This window comes from Amia ocellicauda, chromosome 12 (assembly GCF_036373705.1).
Source record: "Amia ocellicauda isolate fAmiCal2 chromosome 12, fAmiCal2.hap1, whole genome shotgun sequence".
NCBI lineage: Eukaryota > Metazoa > Chordata > Actinopteri > Amiiformes > Amiidae > Amia > Amia ocellicauda.
Genome location: NC_089861.1, coordinates 29,033,235 through 29,051,590, shown reverse-complemented (window position 1 = coordinate 29,051,590; position 18,356 = coordinate 29,033,235). Strand labels below are relative to the sequence as shown.

Here is an 18,356-nt window from a genome sequence, read left to right as displayed (position 1 = left end):
CCTCTCCCTCTCTCCCTTCTAGCATCCTTCCCTCCATCCCTCCCCAGTTCCTCTGTGTCTAATTCAAGTTTTTTGTAATTGCTGGAAATCACAGGAAGTCAATTAGTTTTATCGCAGGGCCAGACCGCAGTGCAGAACTCACCCTGGTCACGTACTGTACAGAGGGGTATGCTACCACACACACACACACACACACAAAGTGACTCACACACTCTGACTCTGCAGCAGTCCAGTCCAGTCCAGTCAGTGACTCTGCAGCAGTCCAGTCCAGTCAGTGACTCTGCAGAAGTCCAGTCCAGTGCAGTGCAGTCAGTGGCTCTGCAGCAGTCCAGTCCAGTATAGTCAGTGACTCTGCAGCAGTGCAGTCAAGTCCAGTCTAGTCCAGTCCAGTCAGTGACTCTGCAGCAGTCCAGTCGAGTGCAGTCAGTGACTCTGCTGCAGGACAGTCCAGTCCAGTCAAGTCCAGTCCGTGACTCTGCAGCTGGACATTCCAGTCCAGTCAGTGACTCTGCAGCAGTACAGTCCAATTGCTCTGTCTGGGAGGGACATCATAGGCTGAAGAGTGCAGACAGAGGGCAGACTGAGGGATCCTCCTGATAAAAAAAAGAAAAACAGGTTATTTGGCCAAAGAAAAGCCTGACAGCAGCTTTTATCAGACTGGGCAGTAGTGCAGCCCAACGTCTGAGTCAGCAAGAGAGTCTCATTAGTGTACTCTGATTTATGTAAGAGGTCTTTAACATGACAAACATCCTGTCAGGGTCTTTAACAGTTATTACCCCCCCACACACACACTTCTCCCCTTGCCACCTGCAAACTGCCACGTAGCCATAGCATTTAACCCTACCCCCCCTCCAACTGCAGTCCTTTTACACCACTGGGAGAAATCGTGTGTTTCGTCAGAAGAGGGAAAACACAGAGAGAAAAAAAAAAAAAAAAGTACTTCAAAGACAGGGTGGTTGATGGACTGGATCCTGAGCAGAAGGCAGGTCACGTAGCTAGGCATGCCCAGAAAGAGGGTGGGGGGGATTGGGGAAAAGCAAAAGAAAAGCGACAAGATAGACTGCCTTTTCTCTTTCTGTTTTGAGCACTGGGAGAGTATCCCATGAGATCAGCAGGGTGCAGAGCGCAGTGCGCACCACTGCCATCCATCTCCCTGCTTTCAGTGTTGTGGACTACGATCAACCGCACTGCAGCACCTCCAATCCCCACCGAGCACCATGGGGGTCAGATCACAGGCAGTTTGGTCTGATCAGTTTGCTAAATGGGTTAATAAGTATTAGTTTCACACTATTCATGTGCTCCTCATTTGTGATATTGCACTGCAATGTACTGTATTGGATTCAATGCAAATGATTTTTAACCCACTTACATAGCTGTTCGTCTGGGGGGGAAACAATCACCACCGTCACATGACCACACCACCCCTATTTTATTTCAGTGAGGAGGGGGTGTCACTCTCCCCTCTCCCCACGCAGGCTTTAGCAAGATCTCAATGCACACAGCAGAGTCAAAATTCAGAGTTACACACAAGTTTATTACATTGGGTGCCAGGTGAGGCACGAAGTACACTGGGCTAAAGGCCCTACTACGAACAATAAAAAGGATTAAAACCACCTTTAATAGTAGGTGGAGAGAGGGAGAGAATATTCAGAAGGGACACATTGTTGAGGCCAGGTAAGTGAAACCACTGATGTTATTTTACCCATTCTCCCCCAGTGCGTCTCTCTCCACAGGGGCACTGCTTTCCATCTCAGGCCCAGCTGACCACTGGGGGGAAAACACAATCTCTACCAGCCCTGTCAGATAAGTAGGAAATGGGGGGGGGGGGGGGGGGGGGGGGAAAGTCCAGAATCTTCCTGCTCAGGATACCACTCTTGTTACACAGAGGCAGCCAGGAGCCAGGAAAGGGTGCACAGCCCTCAACCAAAACTCTCATTCAAGACCAAGGAGCATTTTCCCATAGGACATCAGAGTACTGCCATGAACAATTCCTCTGTTCCACCCACAGTGTTATCCTCCTTCCTTCTCAGTCCCAGGTCTCCTTTACTGCTCTCTGAACTCCTCTTTTAAAGCAGGTTCTCCTCATTAGGGGTCAGAAGAGAAATGAAAACAGGTGTGCTAGTTAAAGAAGTGGGGGACACCACCCAATCAGACGGGTGTGTCCTTAATTAGTGTCTGTAGTTGGTGAAGAATGTTGCCTATAATTAAGTGAAAAAAAACAAAGCAAATAAAAAAGTGAAAATTAACAAGTAATATAACATGTACAAAAGTTAACAAAAGTAATGACAAGTGAAAATAGAAACCCATAACACTCCGTAATAAAATACACATAATAAATAACACACCAATTAATAGGCAACACCAATCACCCCTCCCAGCACCTCTTGTAACAGGTCCAGATACACTTTCTCTTTGCGATCAGGGTTGAAAAGATTTTGCCTCAGCCGCCCTGTACAACCCATATAATGAAAAGCAGGAAACCAGCTGTCAAGACCCAGTCCCTCCTACAATCAGATTCCTGAACCCTCTACTGCCACAAAATCAGACAAGCAGGCAGGGGCAGGGTCCGGCTACATAGACCTGGGACCCATTCAACGGCTGGAAGGCCTCAAATAAACAGCAGTCAGCTCATTCATAACATTCTCCCTTTTCTCCTCGCCCTCTCTTTCATTATTCGGCAAGACATGACACTGTGCCAACGCCACAGGCAAGGAAGAGGGAGACAGAGACAGAGCAAGGTCGGGGTTGGGGGGGGGGGGGGGTGTTAATGGGATCTATGGGAAAAACAAAACAGTTTTCTGCTTTGTTTCATGTCTTTAGTCAGTCAGTTATTTTTCTTCTTGCCCTGCCATCCTAACAGGAAACTCTGCACTCTCGAGAGGTCATTCAAAGGTTTCTGGGCAATGATGTACCCAGCGATCCCAACCCCACTCCCTTCCCTGGGGTAATGAAGATTGGAGATACAATTCACCGTCAAAACTGAAACTTTTATGTCATTAGCGTGCAGGCGACGTTCCCAGCACAGGCATGCTGCACACTAGCTAATTCCACTGCTGCACACTGCGCAGTCCGTGTCATCAGGAGCGCTTCCACACCATTGTTTGAAGAACCAAGTAAAGAAGTTTGGAAATTCACCACACACTTCACCTTTCTGAATGTTTTACACATAATGGAAACTTAACTCATTCTGTGATGGTTTATTTATCTCCTACAAATTAAGGAAACTAGGATAAGTATCATACACAGATATACTGTTGTTTAATTTCACAATTTCTTGCTTTATAATCTAAATGGATTTTGTTTTGCTTATTTTGTATAATACTTTATGTGGCAACTGGCCAGCCTACTGAACAAGGCAAGTCAACAAAATATGTTTTATGGTTAAGCAGCATAGGCTGTTAAGATTAAAATAACAATGTGATACTATTTGGGAAAGGGACGCAATCTGACATCTGTGTAGCAAAGGCATGGGGTTTAAATGTGTTCAGTTCTTCTAGCCCTACTACACCACTGAAGGCACCACCTTCAGATTAGGTTCTTTCTTTGGCACTGGGAGAGCAGGCAAGAGGAACAGGTAAAACCTGTTTTTAATTAGAATTCAGGGGGACACAAGGGAGCAATGGAAATTAAAATTGAAAAAAAGAAAGAAAAATAAAATTCTTTCTTGTGGACTCCTAGAGGCCCTGAAGCACCCTGAAATAGACTAGCAACTAATCTGTAACCTTTGCCCAATCCCACTTAACCTTATTTTACAGGTGTCTCAGCTACACTATGCTTTTAGCCTATCAAGATTTTCATAATCTTTGGTATTTTTGTATTACCAATTCTGAGAACAGATGTTGGTGTGCAGTACAGTATACAGCCACACTACAGGCAGAGGTGCTAGAGAGCACTAGAAGTAGGAAACACTATGGACCTCCCTATAAAAACTGCACTCTTAACACAAAGGCTAAAAAACAAGGTGCAGTAGTTAAACCAATAAACTTTTTTCTTGTTTAAAGTACAGAATAAAAGGTTGAAAACTAAAAGGCTACTATCTACAGTCTTGGGGTTACAGTCTGTGCATTGTTCTGAGGGAACGTTTCACCCTTTTCTTCACTTATCCTCTAAATGTGTCACTCAACTTTTCCATGCATAGGACCTGGATCATAATGAGCTTATCAAGACCCAGTACACCTGTGGAGACTTAGTAGAGGGACACAATCAACAGGTCAGCAGGCACAATGGCAGTGGGGGAACCAGAAAAAACAGTGGTTTTCAAACCAGTCCTGGAGTACCCCCTGCCCTGCTGGTTTTTGTTCCAACCAAGGTCTTAATTGCTTAATTGAATCCTTAATTGAACTAACAACTCGATATACTGTTAAATTAAACAATTAAGACCTTGGCTGGAGCAAAAAAGAGCAGGGCAGGGGCTACTCCAGGACCAGTTTGAAAACCAGTGCCTTAAAACAAACACAGTCAGCTTCACACTAAATAAAAAACACCTGTCCTTGAACCCAACTAGGTGTAGTTGGGGGTGAAGGAACCGGTTGACTTTTCTACCAGTCATAGAGCTACAATTAATCACCATTAATGCTTTAACCTATCCCCTAAGTGCAATCAAATCAAATCAAAAAAGTGTGACAGAGTAATTTAAGAAAATTAAGTCAGTGAAATAAAAAAGGTGCAAAAGTAAAGTGAAGCTGCTATGCCCAATGCTGCCAATAGATTTGTTAAATACTACCAAGTTTGACTATTCGGCAGTGACAGTTTTTGGCACCAGCACACTGTATATCTTTGCAGATCAGTAAGTGCAGACAACACTGATGCAGCTCATCTCTTAAAATCACAATATTATTACAAAGTTATGCAACATCACTAAGTTAAACAACGTTAAACACAGATTAATAAACTGATAAACATTTTGATTTAAAAAATATGTCCTTGACTTAGCCTACTAATAATAGAAAACACAAAGTGTACGTTGATTCAATTATTTATTATAATTAATAACTCAGATTTAGCAGTAGCAGTTTATCTTCAATTTAAACCATTGTCATTTCACTCAACCTACACCGGATCAGGATAATGTATGCTAAACATCGTTCAGTAGCAGATTTAATATCCTTCCATAGTGTTCCTCAATGGATTGATGATCTTTAAGTTGAAAGTGACTGACATGTACTAATTCTACCATTAACGCAATGCACATTTTAGTTGAATGTGTGCATAATGTTTAGCTATTGCATTTCTGGCGCATTACATGTTTAAACATTACCTGTTTCAAGCATAAATGATTTAGTTTAAGTTTTGTAAATAACCTAGTAACTGGTTGCCACCTAGTGGCAAAACATGTTATAACATAATACGAGGCAATTTATATTGAATCTGCTTGTGGTTATCAAACCGGTCCTGGAGAAGCCCCTGCCCTGCTGGTTTTTGTTCCAACCAAGGTCTTAATTACTTAATTTAACTGTATATTGCTTTGTTAGTTCAATTAAAGATTCAATTAAACAATTAAGGCCTCAGTTGGAGCAAAAACCAGCAGGGCAGGGGGTACTCCAGGACCGGTTTGAAAACCACTGTATTAAACAATAATTACATTACAGTAATCTTTCATGCTGTAGTCTTCCATTATTAAGATTACCACTGTTTTTCACTGCTCACCTGCTGACCCCTCTCCCTCTGTATGGTTTGTGCCTTCTTTCTTTCTTTCTTTCTTTCTCTCTCTCTCTCTCTCTCCCTTCTCTAGTCTTCTTTCAGTCAGCTGTTTACAACTGAGGTTTTCCTGCCCCCCCCACCCCTTCAGGTCTGAATGGGTCTTTCTGCACTGCCAGCTATCTGAGAGGACCAGGGCGAGTTTCAGTCTGCCATGCATGGAGGTCCGAATAGTATCCCTCTCTACCAGCATGTAGGAGTGATACCTCATCCCCCCTTCACCAACTTAATATTTGAAAACATTCAGTTACATATACGAATTGCTTATGAGTTAAGTTATAACAAAAGTACCTTCTGAGCAGCTACAGGAGTAACTGGTGAATTACAGAATGTTTAAAGGGGCCAATCTGTGAGCTGTAGTCAGGATAATTAGAATCCAATTACTGATCATTAGAGGGATATATAAAATTAAAATTAAAAAATCTTGCAGTTTTGGAAGGGAACTTTTATGTTGCAATTTAGTGCCAAGTGTGAACTGTGTGAACCACTAATCCACCCACAGATGTGCTGGGGGGTTTCACTATGCAATCTCAATGTGGGGTTGCACACAGAGGAGGTATCCAAGGAAGTGAAAATAAATATACTGTAATTCTTTAAGGGTTACAAACAAAAGGCTGGAAAACTTAGAAATGTCCACAGAAAATAAGGAGGATGATATTGACAATCAATCATAGGAAAAAAGACACTAATCAGCTTTTGTCAAGATGACTACAGTCATGTGATCCACCCACTTGTAAGAGGAATTTGTTCCATGTATGATTTCCTGTATAACAGTTTAACTTATTTATTACATCAATAAGATTATTTTCTGAGGGAAGAAGCGTCACAGGTGTGCAAAAATCATTTATTTGTTACAGATGTCATGTAAAACTACTACCATTTGATTATATTCCTAAAACATGTAATATTAAGCTTCTGTTGAGTTACAGGAAAGAAACAGGTAATACCCAAGACTCCTTCTCACAGACTGCTGTGGTCAGTGTCGGGCAGCAGAAGGGTTCCTTGTGTGTCATCTCTTTTCCTCCTTTCCTTCTTCTTCTTCTTCTCCTTCTTCTTTTGTTCATTTTATAGGTTTAATCTCAACCAGTCTTGTTCAGACAACTCTATACCATGAGCTCCACACATGATGAGATCATAAGTTGCCATGGGCTGCTTCTCTGCCTATACCTAAGGTCTAATGTGAACACAAGTATGTACTGGACCTTAGTGTTTCTACCCTGGTAGTACAGAGCATGGATATTAGAAGAATTAAATTGGCCTGAGAACGTGAACTTAAATCCCAATGTAGAGAAAATCAGCAAATACAGTCATAACTGTGACTCTAGAATCTGCATGGAAGTCTTGGTCATTTTCCACAACTTTCCATGACAACTGTTTTTCCATTTCTTTATAAGGGTTTCCCATGATCACGAGTGGGAAGCCTGTCTGTGGTGTGTGTGTCTATGTGCTGTGTTTGTGTGGTGCGTGTGTGAGGAGCTCCGAGACTTCCACCCCTGCCCGGTCCAGCCCCCCTCCAACTCAGTCCTTGTCCCAGGAAAATTTACAGGCCACTCCCTTCATCTCCTCCTTGTACACAGCTGCAAATCGTGCCTCCTGCTCAGGGCTGAAGTGGTTCTTCCAGTCTCCTGCCACCCCTGAAACACACAACAGCCTAACTGCAGAGAAGGAAGCTCCTGGACAACTGGCACAGAAACAAGAATTTGTCTTCATCAAGGGTCATCAGTTTCATGCCCTTAACTCTGCGGCAGTCCAGTCCGCGACTCTGCGGCAGTCCAGTCCATTGAGGCAGAATCAGGACCTGGTTTAAAAAAAAAAAAAAAAACTGCCCCTGCTCCTGCTCCACTCACCTTTCCTGAGGAACGGGGACTTGCTAGAGTCCATGATATCGGCAGGCACTAGGGAGTAGTTGGACATGGTGTTGTTCCTCATGCCATCAAAGCAGCATTGCTGGCAGGCAAGGTCCAGGGCCTCGGCACTCAGGTCCCTCCCCAGGAACTTCGAGATGCGCTGCAAGGCCCCTCTCAGGTCCTGCAATGGAAAAACAGCACGTACAGCCCCGTGAGAAGCCTGGCCAGACACAGACGTCCCTCACATAAAAAGAATTTATAGCAGCCCTGGTCCTGGAGGTCTACTAGAAGTTTTAGCTCTTCAGGACCAGCTACAAATCCCTTAGTGCACAGGCTCCCAGCCCTGGTCCTAGAGAAACTCCCAGTGTCTGATGGCTGACTGACTGGTTTCCACTGCAGCCCCAGTTGTCAACCACTGACCTGACCTTTCTGCCTATTAAAGAGCTAAGATCCACTGAGGAGGCTGGAGTGAAACAATCATCATAAGTCCAGTTAAGAAAACCAGCAAACACAGGCCAATGCAAAGGATAGGAAAGTAATAGCATTCTGTCTCTCCTACCTCCACCATCTCCTCATAGGCGATGTACATGATCCGGTCTCCCAGGTCGCTGCTCCTCCAGCTCTTCACGTGGTCTGTCCATTTCCCAAACAGCACTGCCCAGAGGCACGAGGGGGTGGGGGGGGGGGGGGGGGGGAGATCAACACAGCTTACCTCACACAAAGACCGGGGCGGGCAGGGCACAAGGCACAAACAGGTGGTGTTCTTCCAACAGGTGGCACAAACGATACAGTACAGATTCCTACCAAATTGTGACTCTCTCTCCTGCTCCCCCTCTCCATTATTCCTCTCTACCTTCTTTCCCCCAACCTCTCTGCCTTTCTCACTCTCCTTCCCCCTCCTCTTCTCTCCCCAAACTCCACCCCCAGCCTCTCCTTCCCCCTCAATTGTTTCATCCGTCTCTCTGTGCTCACCATTGCCAGCCAGGAACTTGTCCAGGAACTGGTCGAAGGTGCCTGGGTCATCAAGAAAGCTGGCCATCTTGTGGAAGTGGAAGGAGGAGACGGCCACGTCCTTGGGGTTACGGGTTACATAGATCACCTGAGAGAGAGAGAGAAAAAGTGCATGAGAGGGGAAGGGAGGGAGGACGAGAGAAGGGAGTTCAAGCACTGAACACTACATTACCAAAATACAGGAGGAGGGACTTAACATTATATAGCATTGTATTAGCTCTGTAGGTGATCTGCGAAAACATACCAATGTCAAATTTTCTATTTCCGGGTTTGCCATGGAAATTTTGGAAATAAATAAATCCAAACAGAAACTCACAATCTCAGGACAGTCAGGTTTAACGAATAAAGTTTAATATAAGCTTATATGGTTATCAAATTATAAGGCTGTATACTTATTATGTTGTAAAGTTATAAAGCTTGTGTTAGGGGTTGATGTACCGCACAAGAACTTCTCTTAAGCAGACCCGACTCCACCTCCTGTCAAACTAGCACACTGACCTGGGTTCTGACCCACTTCTTAGCAACCCAGGTTCTGATTGTTGTTAGTGTGAGACCACAGACATGGGGGGGAAGAGTGGATAAACAGCAACCCACCTCAGGAGAGCCAGCACTGACCCGGCTAGAGCAAAAGGCCACTGTGAACTTCCTGCAGGGACCATTCACCTCACCCACTTACTGAAACTGTGTGAGAGGGCATAACCAACCCGCTGCACACAGGCCCTACTTAATGCATGGGCTTACCAGGGCTTGAGCCCCGGGGCCCGAGCCACAAAGGCCCCATGTGGCTTGGAGAAAATGTGTATAATGTATCTATGTCATCTTTACTCGTGGTTGGATTTGCTCTTGTGTGGCATGCAGCACGGATTGATGATGATGGTGATGATGAGGAGTTGGATTATGTAGCCTATTATTAGTGCGTCTTTATTTATTCCATCTCGAAGCACTTCGTGGCAGGAACAGCAAATGTTATCCAGGTATCATTTCACAGAAATGCCTAAACGTGTGTGTTGATGTTTCTCTTGTGAGACTGGGCTGGAAGTGATCACTGTCACCAATTACTTTGTTAGTGAAATATACACCGATCAGCCATAACATTATGACCACCTGCCTAATATTGTGCAAGTCCCCCTTTTGCCGTCAAAATATAGGTTTCAAAACATTTGATAGGTACTGACCACCGTAGGCCGGGAACACCCCACAAGAGCTGCAGTTTTGGAGATGCTCTGACCCAGTTGTCTAGCCATCACAATTTGGCCGTTGTCAAAGTTGCATAGGCTGGATACATAACTTCAGCAGCCTGTGAACTATGCACAGACATTAATGGCAATATGTTTCACGGGGCGGGTTCACCCTATGAAGATGAATTCCACAGTCCATGCTTGTGTGCACATTGCTTGCTGTGTTGGTGGTGAATGATGTGATAAGGGGTTTGTGGTCTTAAAAGGGGGTGCCTAGGAGGTGGTGGGGGGGGTCAATCCAGGTAGAGGATTAGAAGAATCATCAATGATACCTTTCAAAACATCCCAAAGCACTTACAATAATACAATAGCAAGCTACAGATCAGTATGGAAAACCACATGAAAACATCTCAACACGTCAAGCAGGTGTGAAAGGGGCTGTAGTGCAGAGCATGCTGGGAACACTGGCGAAGACAGCCACACAGTTACCTTGGCCTTGGACGTGAAGAAGGAAGGGGGCATGAGGTGGTAGGGCAGGTGTGTGACCATGGCACGAGGAGGGGGGCGGTCTCCCAGGACCAGGGAAGCACGTGTTTCCTCCAGCCAGGGCACACGGTCCCAGTTGGGAATGGTCTGCACAGGTGTCAGGTTCCCCCCACTCAGGATTACAGGTAGGATCTCCTGCATCCAAGTAGTGCCTGGGGAGATGAGAGAGAGGGCGGAGACAGTCACTCACACCAGTTTGAAAACATCACTCCATTGGTAAAGAGAAGAGAACACAATAACCTAACCGCATCTAAAGCAGTGGTCAGTGGATCTTCAGCCCTACTCCTAGAGCACAGCTACAGTAGAGCCATTCAACCCTCCGAGCCAGCATTTAGAAAATTTGCTCCAAACGCTGCCTGATAGAGAGTTGAGCCTTTGGGCCCTATTTGTCAAACTGTCAGATACAAAATGTATTAATTATGGACAGAATAAGAATGGTTTAATAACAGTTTGTCATTCATCAGCTCAAAATGCGATTGCAACAATGTTAGGAAAATTGTGATCAACAAACTTAAAAGACAGGTGACTGTAATGCATAGTTGAACAGAGAACAACTTACACATCAATGGTAAATTACTTTTGAAAAATACCAATATTGTATACACATGTACACCAGAGATTCATACAGGAAAACAAATTTAGTTATTCATTGGGTTAAACACTGGGTTATTCACGCAATGTTTTATTTCTTCCTGAAATATCATAAAAATTTTACAGAAAACAGGGGCTGAAATAACATCTACCCCAACTTAAATTAAAAATGTAATCCTTATTCAAAGACAGTAAATCTGTTGTATTTGTGGTTCAGTGAACACCAGCATTTAAACTTGCAGATTGTTGCAAAAAACCTTAAGAACATAAGAAAGTTTACAAATGAGAGGAGGCCATTCGACCCATCATGCTCGTTTGGTGTCCATTAATATCTAAGTGATCCAAGGATCCTATCCATTCTATTTTTAAATGTTCCCAAACTTTCAGCTTCTGCCACATCGCTGGGGAGTTTGTTCAGATTGTGAAAACTCTCTGTGTGAGAAGTGTTTCCCGTTTTCTGTTCTGAATGCCTTGAAGCCCAATTTCCATTTGTGTCCCCTGGTGCGTGCGTCCCTGCTGATCTGGAAAAGCTCTTCTGGTTTGATGTGATCGATGCCTTTCATGATTTTGAAGACTTGGATCAAGTCCCCACATAGTCTCCTCTGTTCCAGGGTGAAAAGGTTCAGTTACCTCAGTCCCTCTGAGTAGGACAATCACTTCAGACCTGGAATAAGTCTGGTTGCTCTCCTCTGAACTGCCTCTAGAGCAGCGATATCCTTCTTGAAGTGTGGAGCCCAGAACTGCACACAGTATCCAGATGAGCTCTAACTAGTGCATTGTACAGTCTGAACATTACTGCCCTTGTTTTAAATTCTACACTTTTGACAATATACCCTAACATTCGGTTTGCCTTTTTTATTGCTTCCCATTGTTAGGATGGAGAAAGTGAGGAGTCCACAGAGATTCCTAGATCTCTCATGCTTTAATTCATCTAGTTCTATTCCTCCCATAGTGTAATTATAGTGGACATTTTTGTTACTTGTATGTATTACCTTGCACTTGACCCATTTTCAATGCCCTGGCTGAGGGAAGGAGGTTCTCAACCAAGATTTGACGGTACATGGCCCCGTCCATCGTCCCTTTGATGCGGTGCAGTTGTCCTGTCCCCTTAGCAGAAAAACACCCCCAAAGTATAATGTTTCCACCTCCATGTTTGACGGTGGGGATGGTGTTCTTGGGGTCATTCCTCCTCCTCCAAACATGGCGAGTTGAGTTGATGCCAAAGAGCTCGATTTTGGTCTCATCTGACCACAACACTTTCACCCAGTTCTCCTCTGAATCATTCAGATGTTCATTAGCAAACTTCAGACGGGCCTGTACATGTGCTTTCTTGAGCAGGGGGACCTTGCGGGCGCTGCAGGATTTCATTCCTTCACGGCATAGTGTATTACCAATTGTTTTCTTGGTGACTATGGTCCCAGCTGCCTTGAGATCATTAACAAGATCCTCCCATGTAGTTCTGCAGTGAGGAATCAGCCTTCTCATGATCATTGAAACTCCACGAGGTGAGATCTTGCATGGAGCCCCAGACCGAGGGAGACTGACAGGTATTTTGGGTTTCTTCCATTTGTGAATAATCGCACCAACAAGCTGCTTGGCGATGGTCTTGTAGCCCATTCCAGCCTTGTGTAGGGTCTATAATCTTGTCCCTGACACCCTTGGACAGCTCTCTGGTCTTGGCCATGGTGGAGAGTTTGGAATCTGATTGATTGATTGCTTCTGTGGACAGGTGTCTTTTATACAGGTAACGAGCCGAGATTAGGAGATTAGGTGCTCCTAATCTCAGCTCGTTACCTGTATAAAAGACATGTTATACTGAACTTAAACCCCCTACTGTTTAAAATAATTAAAAGGCTCTGATTTAAGAAATGATTACTTCAATTAAGGGTTCAATTAAGTCATTGAGAGCTCGGTTGGAACAAAAACCAGCAGGGTAGGGGGTACTCCAGGACCAGATGGAGGAAACGGAAAGAAGGAAAAAGGAGGAGGAAAACTAATTTTGTCCTACTGGACAATGTCACTGGAACCCAGTAGTAGCAGAGAATGGTCAGCTCTCTTGGACCAGGTCTGGAAATCCCTGACTGAAGTCAATAATTCAGTCAAATTAGCACATTGGACCTACATTTCGGACAGGATGACTGGATATTTTTAAATCAGGGGAGGCGCTTGTATCCTCCATTCCGTTCCGCCAGAGTTATGCCACGAAGTCTGGGTCTTTAATACTTTAATATATGTAGTGGGTCTGTAATTTTCCGTTAACATTTCGTACTTGTGATTGTGTGTTACAAAAAAGGAGGAAACCGCATTTTAACAGTTTAACAGTTGTATCAGTTGACCTGCTTTACTTCCCACAAATTTGCGTCGCTTCGGGGTGTCCTTTAATCTGGTAAAGCAAAGGATTACTTTTGAAGTCAGATTTTAAACCACTCCCTGACTACTTCGTATTTGTATCATTGCCTAGTAACAGTTAAATAAAAAATAAATTATACCTAGAAGTCAGAAGTAGGGGAAATGTAAAGCTCGTTGTTTATTGTTCTGGTTTGCGCTATTGAAACAACCGAGGCAGACTTTCACAGAAGTCATTCAGGAGGACTGTGCGAAGCGGTGCAAATTAATGAAAATTAGTGTGTGGGGGGGGGGGTTGCTTTTCAATCGTACTGTGCAAAACGTGAGGGTCTATACAGACTTTAGATATATCGTATTTAAATCTCATATTTAAAATGTCTGATATATTGGTCTTACAATTCCAAAAAGACTAAAATGGTCCTATTATTACCGAGATTAAAAAAGCAACATGCATAGACCTACATGCTTCGAGGATTTTACAACAATTTTCAGCTTTCAAAACTGAATGAAATGGCAATAAAACTTAGTTAAAACACAGCGCAAAAGCTATTTATATTTTTTAGCTATAGAGATAATCGGTGTCTGCGTGAGTTTTTTTGTATTCGTGTTTACGACTTATCGGTCAGAAGTGGCCAGATGTGTACAAGTACAAACGTGGGCCACAATAGGCTATAGCCAGCGCTACAGTATTACTGCCGGTCGGGCTATACGTACCAGACTTTGGATAAGTAACCGCAAAAACATCATCGTCTCGAACTTGAAATTCCGCGGCGTATTTCAGACTCTCGGCCGAGTGAGTCTCTGTCGGGACCATCAACCCTTTAAACAAAATATACTTCCCCTCGGTTGTCATTCTGTAAACGGCAGAGCTCAGGAACAGAAACCGTATCCTTAACTAAACTGAAGCCCTTCTGCAAGGCGCTAGTTGTACAGGCAGCAAGCGTGTCTGTCCGGTTCCGACGTCAGCCGCCTCACAGGCTGCACCGCCCCGCCACCTCAATTCACCTGACTGGCAAATACCCAGCAACGGGGCTGTTTTGAAACTCATCCCAAAACAAAATAAGGGCAGACGTTTAACATAACTTTAGCCGTTAAAATCCAAAACTGTAGCTAATTTGGATCTGTGACTCCAGACCCAAATGTCTAAAGGGTGATACACACACAGTTTCGGCGGAGGCAGCCCCTCCTGACGGAGCACATGGAGGAATGCGGATCAGAGCTGAAAGCAAGTTACAACCAGGTCAGCGCACAATCACTGCATTCCCTGCCTCCAGAAAACAGTCGTCTGTTTGTCTAAATAGTGCAGCGTGTATGCGACAGTGACAGAGGGGAACAATGGCCACAGTCACATGACCTCGCCACCCGTATTTTATTCCAGCGAGGAGGGGGCTCTCACTACCCCCCCACCTCCCCCCCTCCGGCCTTAGCAAGATCCCAACCTACATCACCACAGTCAATACTTGGAGTTGCAAAAAATTGTTTATTACCAGTGGCTGCCGGCCCTATTGCTAACAATAAACCCCCAACTGAAACCGCCTTTAATACCGGGCGATTGCACTAGCAATCGTGACAACCAAAAAGAAAAAAGGAAACAAGACAAAAACATTAAAAACAGGCAATAAAAACACTCAAACTAATCCTAAAACCCACCAATAAAACTAAACTAAACTAAAAGTTAAGCCTGCCCCCAAGTCAAAGTCCAAGTCTAGGGAATACGGTGCAAGTAAGTAAAAAGGGAGTCTCTTATCCACCAAATGTCCATTCGAGGTCGAACAGGTGGAGGTCTCTGTAAGGCTTGGCAGCACGGGGTCCCCCTTACACTGTCGGCCTCTGGACCAGGCTCTGCAGTGGCACCAACCCTGGGAAGGGAGAGAGAAAGAAAAGGAAATTCAGGAGGGACGTGTGGTTTGAGGCCGGGAAACTGAAATCACCCACTACAGATGTTAATTCTCATTCACGTCCCTCTGCTATCCTTTTCTCCAGTGTGTCTCTCCAAAGGTGCACGACTGTCCGCCTCAGGCCCAGCTGACTGTAGGGGGGACACCGTCTCTACCAAACCTGGAAGATAAGTCTAATTAGTAGGAAATCTGTCTCGTGTCTATACTTGGACTGATTATTTCTATTTTTCCTCAGGATACTATAACTGTATTAAGAGGAGACTGCCAGTAGCCATGGAATGTGTGCAGCAAACTGACTAAAACTCTCATTCAAGACGAGAGAGTTTTCCACAGAATATTAGAGTACTTATCCTGGCGTGAACAATCCCCCTGTTCCAATCAGCGGCTTCCTCTGTTCCTCAAGGCTCCGTCTTCCTGGCCTTTATTGTTCCTAATCGCCGCACACCCTCCTGTCCTGCTCCCTTCCCGGCTCTGGGCTTCACTGCCTGCTGTGCTCTGCACTGCTTAAAGCAGGTTTTTTTCGTTATGGGTGAGGAGAAGATAAATGAAACAGGTGTGCTAGTTGAAAGAGTGGGGGACACCGCCCAATCAGACAGGTGTGTCCTTAATTAGCGCCTGGAGCTCGTTAAAGTGCTGTCTTCATGTGAGAATCTGATTAAGTTAAGACGAAGTAAATAGTGAAAATTAACAGAAGTAATAAAACTAACAAGTGTAAATATAAACCCACAAGAAAACACTCCATAATAAAAGAAAAAACATATTATTATTATTATTATTATTATTATTAATAATAATAATAATAATAATAATAATAATAATAATAATAAATACACCAATTAATAGGGAACACAATCAACCCTCCTAGCACTTTTTGTAACATGCACACGAGTCACGAACAGGTTATTCCCAAGACTGGCAGTTATCAAGCCCGTTAGAATGATCATAATGCATGTTATTGTGAGTCTCCATCACTCTATCACTCCGAGGAAGAGCCTTATACATCATTTTCGTAGCAAGGGTTCAATTGTATTCTCTGTGGGTAAGGGTTTTGCAAAGCTCCTAACATGGCTCCTCCACACAAAAAAGGGCTCTAACAAGAATGTTACCGACATTCATTACACGAGCGTGAGTGTCAGAGCTGCATCCCGTAGCCGGTTGAAGTGAAGCCAGATCATGGAAAACAAGACAAATAAAACTCTACAAATTCGAAACCAAACTATGTTTGTGTAATCTGTCTTCTGTCAAAACCCTCACGACCCCCCCCCCAGATCCTCAAGTTTTAGCCTTGGATGTGGACCCCATCTCATTTTTATCCATATCATGTCCAACGGCTCTATTCAACAAAAAGGGACTCGGGATAGTCATTTCCAAAACCTTTCTCACAGGAACAAATCACATGCATCATTTCCTGATGTATTTAGCTTTGTGGTTAAACATAGAATAACCAGACATTCATAACCCATTTAATATTTTTTAGTTTGAAACAATTTCAACAATTTCGGGAAGAGGCACTGAAACGACAACCCAGTCTCACTAGAGAAACGTCAATCGGCTAATGATGCCATTCTCGATTATTGGTATTTCCAATATAACGTTTATTTTAAACCAGTAAATACTTGCACACCCTAGATAAAAATAGATTTTTTTTTTTAAATGCACTACATGTCCCGGCCTCCTTTCTAACGCCAACTTCCCTATTCGATGGCCCTTCAGCTGCTCCTTGTATTTTCTCTCAGCTCCCATAAACATAATACAACAAAATAATCCAAGAATGAAGAAGTAACTCCGCAAAACACTGTCATAACCGACCCAAACTCACATTGAGTTTCTAGTCAACACCCCGAGGAGCAGACGGCGTGTCAGCACACAATCCAAATACTTCATTAATTTTCTCATCAGCTTACATTCAGATACACCGTCTTCGGTCCATAGATGACAGATTACAAGAAGAAAAACAAGTTTATCTTGACGGATTAAGTGAAATAACCCGTTGTAATTTTGATGTGGGCTGTCTCGGGCCAAGCTCGAGTCATTTCTCAGTTTCTCCCTTGCTTTACCTTTCATGGGATGATCTACAAAACATGGTAGTTTAAGAAAACTTGTCTATATTTCAAATGCACGTTATTGACGCGAGGCATGACTGAATAATTCAATATCTAATAGCAGAGAGGTACAGGCCTGGTGTTACGACGTATAATACCGGTCTTCATTTCCACCTGAGATCGCAGAATTTATCCTACTCCCAAGGTCCACAGATTGGACACATGGACACAGGTTACACATGCTTGGAAGTTGATTATGATTATGTAATTTATGTATGGGCATCCTGAAATCTCCCTGCACTCATGGTTGCGCAACTGGAAAAGTAATACCTGATCGGGCAAGGGAACACATGTTGAGCGCAAATCTATTGTGGCTAGAAATAGCATGCAGGTGATTATTTCCAAGGTCACCTGTGCCAACACAGTCATAGGGATCTGCAGACATTCCTACCTACTTACTTACTTACACTCACTCACTCACTCCCTCTCTCTCTCTCTCTGGTACCCTACAAGGAGTACTCACCTGACTTAGGGTATGTGACAGCCAATATATCGTCTTTATGAAACTGAAATTCCTCGGCGTATCGGAGGCTTTCGGGAGTGTGAGCGATGCTGGGGAGCAACAGCCCGTGGTACAGCAGATAGTTACCGGTGGTTGTCATGTCGAAATAATTAAAATAATAATACTAGTAAGTGTCGGAATTATTCCGAAAAATACAGCAACCTCTAAAGATGATACAATGCCTTGGCCAGGAGCAATTTATACGGGAAGATTGCATCACACATTTCGAGCGACAAGTATCCGCCCTTCCCTACTTCAGCCAATCACAGACTCCACCAGATCATATTACTCTACATTGCGCCTTTGAATAGGAGACTCTGGGGCATCAGAAAGAAGGCATGTTAATCGTATTACACACCTGGAGAAATGCATGGGAAGAGGTTTATGGGTTTGTTTCTTTCATGTAAAGCATTAAACGTGCATGTGCTGCTGATCGCGACCCAGTATTGGATGAAACAGTTGTTGAAAGTGGGTTTAGTTTGAGCTTAATCTTATTATGAGGGTCCGTTTAGGAAATAATTCAAAAGTTTCATATGTAGGTGTGTTAGCATTTCATATGCATGTGTTGGAGTATTTCATATGTGTGTGAGACTATTCAATTTCGTGTGTGAGTGTGTGTTTAATATGTGTGTGTGTGT

The 18,356-nt window shown here is 43.8% G+C and overlaps 1 protein-coding gene across 4 annotated transcripts; it reads right to left on the bottom strand.

Annotated features, from left to right (window-relative positions):
• Window positions 1-6,527: 6,527 nt before the first annotated feature.
• sult2st3 (sulfotransferase family 2, cytosolic sulfotransferase 3) lies at window positions 6,528-17,911 on the bottom strand. 4 transcript variants are annotated; one of them, XM_066719223.1, is made up of 7 exons: window positions 17,680-17,765; window positions 14,968-15,274; window positions 10,223-10,431; window positions 8,517-8,643; window positions 8,104-8,198; window positions 7,545-7,725; window positions 6,528-7,331 (listed from the first exon to the last, which is right to left on the bottom strand). In XM_066719223.1, exons 3-7 carry the CDS (start codon window positions 10,418-10,420, stop codon window positions 7,216-7,218), a joined length of 717 nt encoding a protein of 238 aa, XP_066575320.1. In that variant the 5' UTR covers window positions 10,421-10,431; window positions 14,968-15,274; window positions 17,680-17,765; the 3' UTR covers window positions 6,528-7,215. The 4 variants fall into 4 exon arrangements, with proteins under 4 accessions (XP_066575320.1, XP_066575321.1, XP_066575319.1 ...); XM_066719224.1 differs by having other exon boundaries at window positions 14,968-15,075; window positions 17,680-17,750; XM_066719222.1 differs by lacking the exon at window positions 14,968-15,274 and having other exon boundaries at window positions 17,680-17,911.
• Between the last annotated feature and the right edge of the window lie 445 nt (window positions 17,912-18,356).